This window comes from Haliaeetus leucocephalus, unplaced genomic scaffold (genome assembly GCF_000737465.1).
Source record: "Haliaeetus leucocephalus isolate CR32 unplaced genomic scaffold, Haliaeetus_leucocephalus-4.0 Scaffold273, whole genome shotgun sequence".
In the NCBI taxonomy this organism is placed as follows: Eukaryota; Metazoa; Chordata; class Aves; order Accipitriformes; family Accipitridae; genus Haliaeetus; species Haliaeetus leucocephalus.
Window position 1 is genome coordinate 9,059,076 of NW_010972709.1, and position 12,189 is coordinate 9,071,264.

Here is a 12,189-nt window from a genome sequence, read left to right on the forward strand (position 1 = left end):
TACTGACACTTAGGCCTTTGTGTCTTCTGCTACAGCCCCTTTGACACAGAGAACCTGTTTTTGTCACCTGGAACCACTGCCAAGTTTTCTGTGGGTAGCAGGAAGAGCTCGCTGTACAACTGGACCCCACCAAATACACCCAGCTTCAGAGAGAAATACTACCTGGTGAGTATGCTGAGGAAAGCAAAATGCAAAGCACAGATCTAGGACTTGATTTTTGGATTAGATTAAGCTATTGAAGAACATACTCAGAAATGTGAAAACGTAGCACTGCAGGGCCTTTGCTGTTTATTTTGGGCGTTCGTTATATTTTGCTTTTAACCCCTATTCTTTTGAGTTCCATTTTAGGTTTTGTAAAAGAAAAAAAAAACCCTGCCAAATATTCCTCTTGGCAGCCAGAGAAAAAAAAAACCCTGCCAAATATTCCTCTTGGCAGCCAGAATGGTAAGGGTGTAGGCATCTGCTCTAATAGTCTGTGGAGGGAATCAGACTATGAACTAGTCTGTCTCAGTAGCCATGGAGCAGAATGGCATCTTAGAGGTGCTATGTGAAACAAGCCTTCCTCTTCTGTAACCCTGCTTTTTGCTAAGTGTAGCCCAGGGGAATAGAAAACCCTGTCTTCTTTCTATTCATTCAAGAGGGTTTTGTTTTAATGATTGTTTTATATGATTCTGTTAATTCTGCCATACATCTCAAATACTAATAACATCATGTGTATGTTCCCCTAACATCCAGTCTGAGTCAGGTTTGGTGTTGCCTCACCAAGGCAGCAGAATATACAGTCTTTTTCAGAAAGGTTTATTTTTTGTGCAGGGTATGTTGGACTCTTCAAAATGAACATTTCCTCTAACTACTACGTTCACATCCTGTCCTGAGCTGATGTGACATGAAAGCTGCTTGGTTTTTTTTCCAGAAACAACTTTTTAGCTGTCTTGGTAACTTTCATCTGAAAGATCTAAAGCAGAGTTACTACTGCTCCACTTAGTTCATCCAGTAGGCTCTTAGTACTTTGTTTTAATAGTTTCTTTTGTCCAGTCTATGCTGGCCTGGCTCCCTTGTGCTGAAGAGCCCTGTGGTTTTGATCAGTTCGGGTGCGTATGTTTCCAAGAACAGGAAACCATAGTTCTCTATTTTAGGCAGTATCTCATGCTTTTCAATTGTATATGTGCTCACTTTACAAATTTATTTGCTGCAGTCTGTTTTGCAACAAAGGCAGAACCAAGGGGATGTAAGTGATGAAGCTCGGCCTCCCAGCATATTGAGCTACTTGGCTGCCTGTGATTTTGATGTACGTGGGAAGAGCGAGCCTCACAATCCTGCAGAGACAAGTGAGGCAGACTCGTTCAGCTCTGAGGATCAGAAAGGGACAGAATCCAGAAATACAACTCCAGCTCTAGACCATAGGACCTTGCCACTAGTGATTATTCAAGAGACTTGTGCAGAAGAGCAACAGCATCCTCTTCCAAATCACACAACTCTAGATATCCTGAAGAAGACTCCGTGTGTGGATGGATTTCCAAATAACCCATCTAGTTTTCTGCATCGTCACAAAGGCAGTAGAGGTTCTTTCAACCAGACCAGAAATCGCCGTCTGATGGAGCAAGAAGACATTAGCCAGAAAAGCTTGAATGCTGCAAATGACATAAAACTAGATGGATGTACAAAGTCAATCGATAAGACTGTCCAAGAAGTGTTAAATATGCTGAAATTGCATGATGTGGGGCAAGCCCAACTGGAGAAATTGGAATACCAGGTTTCATCTCTGAGGGATAAATTAAAGGTATGGTAGCGTTTTACTCCTGGTAGATGGTGCAGCTTCCACTGTTACCCCTAAAACTGTAGAAGTTTCATGAAGCTGTGGTGGATTTGATTTAATGATGTATCGATGGCATGTTCCCAAAAAGTAAGTTTGGCCACCAGAGGTCAGGCACTACTCGGAAAAGGCAGCCTTGAGAGCTAACTACACAGGAGCACTATGTTGCACAGCATGCCAGAGGCAGCCTTTGAATGCTGTGTGCAGATCAATAAATTGGAAAAAGAAATTAAGAAACTGCATGCAGTCAAAGTGGAAACTAGTCTGGGCTAAGCAGAATCTGAACTGTATGTCAGAGCCTCTGCGTTTTGGTTTGCTTCTAATTTTTTGGATGTTTTTCAGATTTAGTATACCTTGAGATGACTGCATCAGTTCATCAAACCTAATGTTTCTCCAGGATCACCTAGCTTTTGCAGGCAGTTCAGTCTGACAAGTCATATGATGCTGAAAACACTTCCTTCCATAGAGGAAAGGTCCTGGAGAAGAGCTTTCTGCAAGCAGTGGGTTATATTGCAAATTTGGTAGTGTTGTAGTACGTGGGGCCAGTGTGCAGACTTGGGACATAAATACTGTAAGACTTCATCTAAGGTCTGGAATAATAAATGATGTTAACAAAACTACATTGACTTCCTATTCCAGTGCAACCACTTTAAAAATGCAAATTAAAAAAACCCAACACACTAAGTGCTCTCAAAGGAGCCTTTCCAAGGGGGAGAAAGTTAGTGGTCCCATGAAATCCACTATTGATATAGAAGTTCTTGGATACTATGCTGGAATGCAACAGACCCCCAAGATTGCTACTCCTAGATCTGAAACAGGGAATAAGTGAAAATTGCACTACTGGCAGAAGATGCAGAGAAAATCAGCTCTCATACCAACCTTAACAGGCATGGAAATCCAAAGAGGAATACAGACAGATTAAAATATTGCAGGATATTTTGAATTTAATTAGCAATGTTATTTTGGGATCAGAGTGCTGTACCAAGAGCTAACTTTCCTGATGTGTTAAGAATGAAGTCAGAAAAGCAAATTGATTTGTTTTTAAGAGTGATTTGAAAAACAGCGAGGAACTCATGCAAAATGACTTGATAAATACAAACAATATTTTTCCTTCCATTCCATCAACAGCTAAAGAAGCTCCATCACAAACATTCATCTATGGAAAGTTTAATGGTGGAGACAGTACTGGAAAGTTTTGACTTTTTAAATGCTGACTGTAGTGCTGATGAGCTTTCATTATTTGGAAGCATAAGAACAGCCAGTATCAGGTATGTATCTGCAGCACTTCATTATAGGGGACAAGGGAAAGGGGTAAAGAGGGCTGATCCCAGGAACACTTGCCAATATACCGATACACTTTACTTGGCTAAGTAATGGTTGTGCAGAGCTGCTATTGGTATGAACATCCAGGATAGAAACCAATCTTTTTGAATACTCTGAGATTCATAATTCAGAATACCTACCAGACTGAAATCACACAAAACTTAAACTGAACTTACGGAAAACGTTGCAGAATGATACCTGCAGGATACAATGGAAGGCCTAACATCTAGGATTGCTAGAAACAGATTGCAGGAAACAGCCTTATCGGGATGATGCTGAACAGTTCTGCCCTAGCAAAGGAGAGCTACGAGTAACTTACAGAGCTCTTCTACATGTTCATTCTTTTGAATTCAATTTTGTATTTTGCAAGTTGTGTAGCACTGAAACTTATGTTCCAGAGCTACAAGCCTGATCCTGGGAGACTTACGACGCTCCCAGTATCATTGAGTTGGGAGAACACCAAGGGATTTGCCTGTTCTATGTGCTGCTTTTGCAGTTCACCCACTGCAAATGAGCCAGCAACTCAACTGACGTTATCTGGAAGCATCTTTTACTAGTATTGATTCTCCAAAATGGGATTTTGTGGGATCAACTCATCTGGTATTACTGTCTTAGAATGTGTTTTAGAAATGAAGTCCTCATGTTTTTAAGAAGTGTTATAAATGCAATAAAAAATGCTGTTATCTGTTAAATGCCACCTGGCTTGTACTTCTGCAACTTGCTTGAAGGCTACTATTGAGACTGCACGTCTTCATATTTACGTAGTGATGAGAGTTTTAACTCTTCCCTCCTCCCCCCCCATCTCAACAGCACATACAATGACAACACGCTTCAGTCCCTGAGCTGTGAGATGAGAACAGAAACAAGAGATGTAACTACTGGTGATGACAACTTAGATGCACTTTTGATAACTCATCTGAAGCTGTGCAAAGGTCTTTTGCAGGTAAGGAATAGCCTATGGGTTTCCAGGGCACTGGTTGTAATTGTTGATTCTGATAATGGACAAAAGTGAACATGTAACTGGTTCTTTTATAAAGCAGAAAGACTCAGAACAGGAATGGAGTCCCAAAAATGCAGTGTATAGAATCATAGAATCATTTAGGTTGGAAAAGACCTTTAAGGTCATCGAGTCCAACCGTCAACCATGCCCACTAAACCATGTCCTGAAGTGCCTTGTCTACGTGCATATATGTATACATGTGTATGCACAAAACATGTCATACAACACTCTGCTGCTTTTTTTTCAGCCTCTGGGTTTTCCTGAAGCTCGCAATAATACCTTTAGGCCCAAAGTAGGCTGCAAATGCAGTAGGACAGCTTTGGGTTGAATTGTGTATCAATAACAGGTGATGCATTTTTTAACGAATGAAAAACTGCCAGCAGTAAGAAAGAAACTGGTAGCATGTAGGGCAAGAAAAAACTCTTATTTCGTCTTGGGATCTCTTTCCTCGATTAATTTTGGTTGTAGTGCTCAAACACATTATCGTCCTCAAAGTATTACCTCTGATGAGAATGGGCAGCAGAGGACAGTGTAACTATTAGTATTGATCTGCTACACAGCTGTCAATGGACAGGGGCAGGGAAGAATGTCAAATGCCAGACAGCCTGTCCCAGCATAATGTGATTTACTCATCCTTTTCTCCTGAGCAGTTTTGCACTCAGAAGTGACCTGTCTGTGCTGTGATGGGAAAAGAGGCCCTTTGAGAGCAGCTGGTGTGTTTTCTCACAGATTTTAGAAGTTTGATTCTAAGAAACAAATCCTCATTCATCTTGAGCTTGATACTGCCTTTCTTTCAGCTACTAAGATAAGCATGTTGCATTTCAGAAACTGAGGCCACCAAATGTAGCCCAGGTTGTGCAGGAGAGCATTTTGGAAGAAGTATCAGAGCAGACGCGAGTCCTGGGGCATGTCTTGGATATGTCTGTTGAAGAAAGTGAGTAACTGCATTATTCTAAGGCATGCCAGAGATGTGAGAGGTACAGGTAACTCTGCTTGAGCTTCCCCAGACACATCAGGGTTTCATTCTAAATTCATTACAAACATTCACATAATTAAACCAGCTCTCATATCTAGATTCTTAGAAAAAATAGGGCTCATTGTTTGTATGGTTTTTTTCCCCTGCAAGGAAGTAAAAAATTTGAAGAAGTTTGGCTCAAAGAAATAGTAGCTGAACTGATATGTTTTAGAAACAGGGATGTTATAGATGATGGAGTTTGCAGTCAAAGAACAGCAGAATAGCCTTAATAAAATCCCCTTTTGTATCTATGCTTTTACTTAGTAAGCAAACAGCCCAACTTCTGTACACATTTGCAAGAAAAGTTTGGCGTGCAATTTTTCCCATCACAGGCCTTCCTGCTACTAAATTCTTCCACTGACTGTTGGATATGACAAAATGATAAGGGCACAGTGGGAGACTTTGAAGGCTTTTCTTCTCATCTTAGTAAATATAGTGGCAAGAATGCAAATTTTAGTTGGAAGCATTTGCTGACAGATTTTATCCTGAAGGATGTGAGAATAAACTGTTCCCTGGAGCAAGGCTCCAAAGGGCCTTTGGCACAACAAGATGAGGAAAGTGTAGGAGTCTTAAATGCAGAACACAAGTTCAACATCTCTGTAGGTAAGAGTGAGAAATGACAGGGTTTAAATGATAGCGAGAAACCACAGGGTATCACTTCAAGTGCTCTTCTGAAGTGTTTGATGAAAGAACGCCTGCCTCAGCCTATGCACTGAGGTTCAGAGTTCTCCACTTGTGAAGGTACTTATGACAGGATCTCTAAAATGCTTGGAAATGGCACATCTCTTGCTGGTAGAAGTGGAAACAGTTAAACTTGCAGAAAGTTCTTCTGAAACTCGACTCAGATGCTGGGTTAAAATGAATAATGAGAGGCAGGAGAGCTGCTAGGCATCTCATTCAGGTCTCGTAATGACAGTTTAGGAACTCAACCCGAGCTTGGTGAAATCAATGCTTGCAGATGTTAAAATACTGGCAGCAAATCTCCAGCTTTGAATAAAGCCATCTATATAACACAAATACAAGTTATGCTGACACATCTCTAGATATGCCATCTGGTGCCTAATTTCTCATGTAAAAACCAAAATCTGCTAGACCTCACTGACTTTCTAAAATGTTATTTTTCAGTTATTCAGAAGACTAAAAAGAAGAAGCACTATCTGAAAATCTGGAGTGATCTTGCAGAGCCTGGCAGCGTCTTGTTTGCTTCAGCAGAAAGATTCCGTCATGCACTAAAATACACATTGATGCTCAAAGTGAAGGAAAAATACCCTGGTCAATTAGAAGCAGGTATCAGTTATCAGTCCGTTCCTTGAACACAACACAAGGCCCCTCTGGTTTCATTTTATTTCAAGGCTAAAAATTGTCCTTGTGCATTTTAAAAATAGACTAAAACTTGTATGTACTTGTTTTAAGCAGCTTACATCTAACCAACCTTTCATTTTCTCATTTGTTCTTTTCTGTGTTACTTTCAGTATTGCAGAGGTTGCTAGAGCAGATCATCACCTGTGACGGGTTGCTCCCCTCTCTGTACCTCCAAACAGAACCGGTTACTTTATTCCAATTTTATAGCTACCTGGAGAAACACCACATTATCAGCCTGGAGAAACACTTGGGAAAACTTGCTAAAGAAGGTAATGGCAGTGCTTGGCTCCTTCGCTTGAACTCACAAGCCCAGCAGCTGGCTGTTGCTCTCCAGGTTACTACTCAAGATATGCTTTCAGAACAAAAAACAGTCCAACCATTGCACTGACAATTTGTTTCCATTTTAATTCCCTTTATGACCATGCAATTTTAATTAGAACAGGAAAGACGTGCTTGAGTCCCGTATCTAGCCGGGTAGAAACAAAACAGAGATGTGAAGGATATATTTATCTTAAGAGCCCTAAAGTGCGTTCTGTGATATTCTGAAGTTAAAGCAGAAACAAAGTTGGCAACAATCTACAGCTAGATTCAAGGACTGACTAAATGTCTGTAGCTTTGTGTGACTATTGCAGTTGTAATCAGACACAGATAATGGCAGTAAAATTTCAGAGGTTACTAACGTGCATTTTCTGGCACAAGGTAGCCAGTATCTTGCTGAAGCCTAGTCCAACATGTGAAAGTACTTTTAAAACTTAGTCTGTGTCAGAAAAGAATTCTTTTAAAAACAGTCCTGATATTGGCTGCATGTTTAGTCTTTCTTTGATGCAGATGACTCGTCTGGTGGGGAACTGAGAACTTGTGCATTGCTAGTCACTGAAAAAGACCTGGAATATTCTTCAAACTGAAACTGTCAATCCAGTATCTGATTTCTTTTTCTTTTTTATTTTTTAAATATAGAGGGTTTTCTCTTTGGCCAGTACAGCAAGATCTTTCAGAGATGTTAAAATATTTTGCTTGATCGTGTTTTCCTTATTTTAGGACTACTCCACTTGTCCTAATGTCCAAAGGCGCAGGAGTTCTTTTGCACTGTATGTTGTACTCAATACACCCAGGTCCTACAAGGACCAGGGCTTCGCTGCACCCTGTGAACTCAATATTGTGAAATAATAATCTCTGCTCCATTTGTCAGACAGTCTTGGCATAGGAGGAAATGAAACAATGACAGGGAAAGAAGGTGAAAGGGGCAGTCATCCTGATTTGCTTCCTGCCGTGCTTGGCTTGCTTATTAGCCATGTGAATAACTCCGTGTGGCTAAAGGAGACTGAATTAGAGAGGAGTTTGTCTTCTCTTGGTAACGTCTTCATTTGTCAGTTAGTGAAGTTGAGTCCTTTCACTTGCAGTAATGCTAATTGAGGAGCTACAATGCCCTGGACGGCTAAAGAGCCTTAAAAAATTGAAAGGAAAGCGACTGAACAAACTCCAACCTCTACCACAGACTTTACGGCTGCTTGGGATTTTGCAGCTAGATGACAACCACCGCGTCAGCAAAGCAGCCACATCCTGCCTCTCCCGTGCAGCAGCAAACAAGAACTTCAGGGAAAAGGTAAAGACTGCAGTTCTTACTGGCTTTTCTAAATAGATGCTGAAATACATGGAACTTGTTTTATCCTAGAATAGCACTATTATCTGCTCCGCACTTCATTAATCTGTTAACTAGAACTAAACTACATCAGTGCTCAAGTGATTTGTCTATATCCTTTATTCAATTCAAGAGAGGTAAAATAGTGCTGATGTCAGTTTATAAAGCCTTTCTTCTATTTTTTTCCTTCTCTTTTTTCATCTAGGCTCTCTTTTTTTACACTGATGTTTTAGCTGACTGTGATGCAAGACTTCAGCAAGCTGCATGTTTGGCCCTTAAAAACCTCAGAGTAAGTATTTACAGCTCTGCTTTTTCTGTGCATGTCTGGCCAAAATTGCTAGATGCAAAAGTGTTTATAGCTTCTTCCTTTTTTCCAAGCTGGTAGGGTTAGTTTTTCAGCTTCCTTCTATTTGGAATTAATGAATTCTTTGGCTGCCGAAGTTCCAAACTATTAATGCTATTCAAAAAGCAGCAGGCAGAGGGAGCTGCAGGCACCTTGGAGTGTCTCAGTTTGATGTGACAAGCACAGTACAACGGCAGAAAGGATGTTTTCTAACTTCTGCAATATTGTCAGTGGTGACGGACAACAGACACTGTCTGACTGGGGGACACCTAGCATGTAGAAAAATGAGCAACAGTCAGCTATATATGGAGTCAGCTTTAACTACAGAAATCTAAAGTTAAATCAGTTCATCTTTGTTTAACAATAGCTGATTATAGTCAGAAAATAAAAGTAATATTTGCATTGCTATTATAAGAAACTGTCAGATCAGATTTAAAGCTTTCCAACAGCCACAAGTCTGTAATAAGTTAGTTTGCACACATGGGATTATTGCGAGGACAGTTTCTACAAACATGTAGTCACAAGACAGGCCCAACAAATCAGAGTCTTATTCTCAAAGTCAGATTTGCAAAGCAACTGTTGCCCTTGCACAACCTGCATTAACTCTTTCAGTGAAGGTGCTGATTGGTTTATGCTAATTTAATGGTACTGCAGCAGTGAGCTCTTCCCTACAACTTTTACACTTTTTCATGCCCTAAAACAGGAGAGAAAGTAGCAGAGGTGAGATCATGCTCAGAAAAATTGACTGCAAGCTGGTATGTTGAGGGAGAAAAGAAAGGTCACAGTAGAATTGGAATGCAAGAAGAGATGGGAGTTACTATGTATTTGTTTATCTTTTTAAAAAAAAAAGTTAATCAAAATGCTTGCTGAAAAGCTACTGTTTCAAGTTTTTCTTTTAAACAGGGTGTTGAGAGTATTGAGCAGGTTGCCCACCTGTGCCAATCTGAAACAGAGGAAGTTAGGAATGCAGCCAGGGAAACAATGTTATCCTTTGGTAAGTACAACCTTAAAATACAGATTCTGAAAAAATAATGTGAAATAGTGCAGAACCAGAACAGGCCTGAAGTTCAGCCTGAACACATCGAGGACAATGGAAATGTTTCATGAACAGCTATTTCATGCCATTAAGATAAACTTTGTATCACATATAATAACCAAACATTCCCATGAAAGTTTGTAGAACCGGACCAAGGAGATTTCTGTAGGATAAAGTGCTTTAAGAACCACTAAACTTTTTAAAGAAGTGGCAGATAAGTACTGAAAGTGCTGATAGTGCTGCTGGAGTACTTCTTAATAGTAGTACTGGCATCAGCAATTTTTTCCTCCTAGATTTTGTAAAAAGGACATTTGAATCTGGCAGGTCACAGTAAAGCCTCTTCCAGCCTCTGAGATTAGCTAAACTGATTTAAAGATCTTTTATATAAATCAGAACAATACCAGACTCTTTGGACTGGTAATCTCTTCTAGCCACCTACAAACTGACTGGTTACTTCTAATTTTGATGTTCCTATTCTTCAAATGGTTTTACTCTGAATGCTGGAGGGGTAGAGTACAAACAAAATGGATTTTATGCTGGTTCGTTACCTGTTACTTCACCTGAATTCAGAAAATCTACAGTGGAATTTTGCTGCTAATGAAATGTTAGTGTTCCCAATTTGCTACTGTCTGGTATTTGTACTTCTGCTGAGGGCACAGGAACATTTGCCCAGGCTAAATATCTTAAATGCACAGCTGCTAGAGAGGATGTCTAGTTTAAATAGGAGACAGAATTTCCCTGTTCTGTTCTTCCTAAAACCCCTTCAATTCATGCTTAGTTCTGGGGATCTCCAGACTTGCTTCACAGAAACACTCAGATTCACATGTATCACAAAACAAGTTTTCCAACTGTGATGCTCCAAATTGTTACTCATGTGGAAACATTTACAGAAGGCCTGATTTTCCATGGTGGCTTCCAGCAGTTTTTGGAAAACTATTCCCTTAGAGATGTGTTTGTCACTACTGAGAGTTCTTGTCAGTTCCCAACAAGGTCACAACAGAAGTATTTCTAGAGTATCACATTTCTCAGGGTGTTTCTAACGGCTTTCTCTTCCTCAGCCTGCGATATGTTTTCTCTTTCTCCATAGGTGAAAAGGGGCGGCAAGCCTTTGAGAAAATGGACAGGATTTGCTGTGAATTAAGAGAAACTGTACAACAAGAGGCTGAAATTGAAATCACAGTATTTTAGTAGTGGAATATGAGGAGCTGAATCATACTTGTCCTCACAGCCACATGTGAGGATTTTGTTTTGTTGTTTATCAGTGTCTGGTTTACTTATGCCCTGCTATATACGTGCTGCATACTGACAGAGTACAGGTTTATCTCCAAAGGGGGGAGAGTTTGCAGTCTACACTAAGTAGACTGGAATACGTTTTCTCATTGTCTCAGCACATGATGAAATATCAAGTGCTGGATGAATAAAAACTAGGATCTCTTAGAATATGGAACCAGGTTGTCACTTGAGCTAAAATCCCCATCTCACTGGAATTATCTGCCCCTGCTCAAACTGTAAGTCAAACGTGATCTATTTTCCCATAAAGTATTTTATTAATTTGGCATTTCTCAAAGAGGTGAGAAATGGTCACTCTCCAACAGTCTGTCTAGAAACTAGCAGACAACAGATCATTTACATTAACTGCCACATACATTAGAAAAAATCTAGTGGCATTGCTTGGTTTCCTTTTCTTGCACAATTTAGTTGCAGAAGGAAAGCCTGTTAGTTCAAAAGCCAACTTCTTCATAAGCATTGTAACTTAAGATAGGTTCAAGCAAGAACTGACAAGGGTATGTACCGAGTGTATATCCTCTGCAGTTTACAACAGGAAGGTATGTATTGTATTTGCCATGTGCAGGTCTGACTGACATACGGACAACTCTGTAGAAGTTGTTGAGGTTGGTTGTTTTTAAATTTATTTAGTCACAGATCAAGACTTCTCATAAGCATACACCCATTGTCAGGCTCCTTACTCAACACTTGGGTAACTTAGTGGAGGGTAGCCATAAAGAGAAGCCTGGCTTCAGGTGAAATACTTGAAAGGGTTTGGCTTGTGTGTGTATATTTTTTTTTTACATATATATTACTTTTCTATTCAGTATTTATTTGTTGGATTTCATACTGTTTTCTAAAATTCTAATAAAACATTTGAGACAAGTTCCTGCAAGTGTTTCATACTGATGTGCTTGTAGTGTTGCAGACAAGTGTAAGGCATTAAACCCCCACAGGGAATTAAGATACTTAATTGACATGCACCTTAGCTTGATATGCAGTATGTGTGTAATGCACCCATTCTGTATGCTGTCTGTGAAAGGTTCAGGCTTATACTATTGAAACAGACTGAGCTACTGTTCTGCTCTTGGGATTTAGTCTGGAAATGTGCAGCTTGCTTATACACTTGAAGTCTTTACTGATGAGCTCTGAATAGCAGGACTATGGTGTTTAGGTCATGCTGTTGTAGAACAAATTAAAACTTAATGCACTGCTTATCTGTGCTGTAACTCTGCTTTTAATTTACAGATCCATTTAAAAGCAGGGGCAAGAAGTTTTTCTACTTTGGTAAATCCTCTACTTCCCCAGGCCTCTCTGCCCTACTCTTCCCCTTCACCAGAAGGGGAAAGGGAAACAGCCAGTGACATGTCAGAGACAGGGCAGCTCAGTCAA

General features: G+C 40.1%; 1 protein-coding gene across 4 annotated transcripts in view; it reads left to right on the top strand.

Moving 5' to 3' along the window:
- The window catches only part of FAM65C (family with sequence similarity 65, member C), a 53,476-nt gene extending 41,887 nt beyond the window's left edge, over nt 1-11,589 (top strand). For 2 of the 4 annotated variants that reach the window (XM_010569646.1, XM_010569647.1), the window contains exons 13-23: nt 36-165; nt 1,196-1,780; nt 2,942-3,081; nt 3,947-4,079; nt 4,962-5,070; nt 6,277-6,438; nt 6,624-6,782; nt 7,914-8,116; nt 8,358-8,441; nt 9,399-9,489; nt 10,619-11,588. In XM_010569646.1, the coding sequence (XP_010567948.1) occupies nt 36-165; nt 1,196-1,780; nt 2,942-3,081; nt 3,947-4,079; nt 4,962-5,070; nt 6,277-6,438; nt 6,624-6,782; nt 7,914-8,116; nt 8,358-8,441; nt 9,399-9,489; nt 10,619-10,719 (1,897 nt within the window). In that variant the 3' untranslated portion in view covers nt 10,720-11,588. Of the gene's footprint in view, nt 1-35; nt 166-1,195; nt 1,781-2,941; nt 3,082-3,946; nt 4,080-4,961; nt 5,071-6,276; nt 6,439-6,623; nt 6,783-7,913; nt 8,117-8,357; nt 8,442-9,398; nt 9,490-10,618 lie in introns of all 4 variants that reach the window. The other 2 variants (XM_010569648.1, XM_010569649.1) reach the window with 1 other exon arrangement.
- Nucleotides 11,590-12,189: the final 600 nt, after the last annotated feature.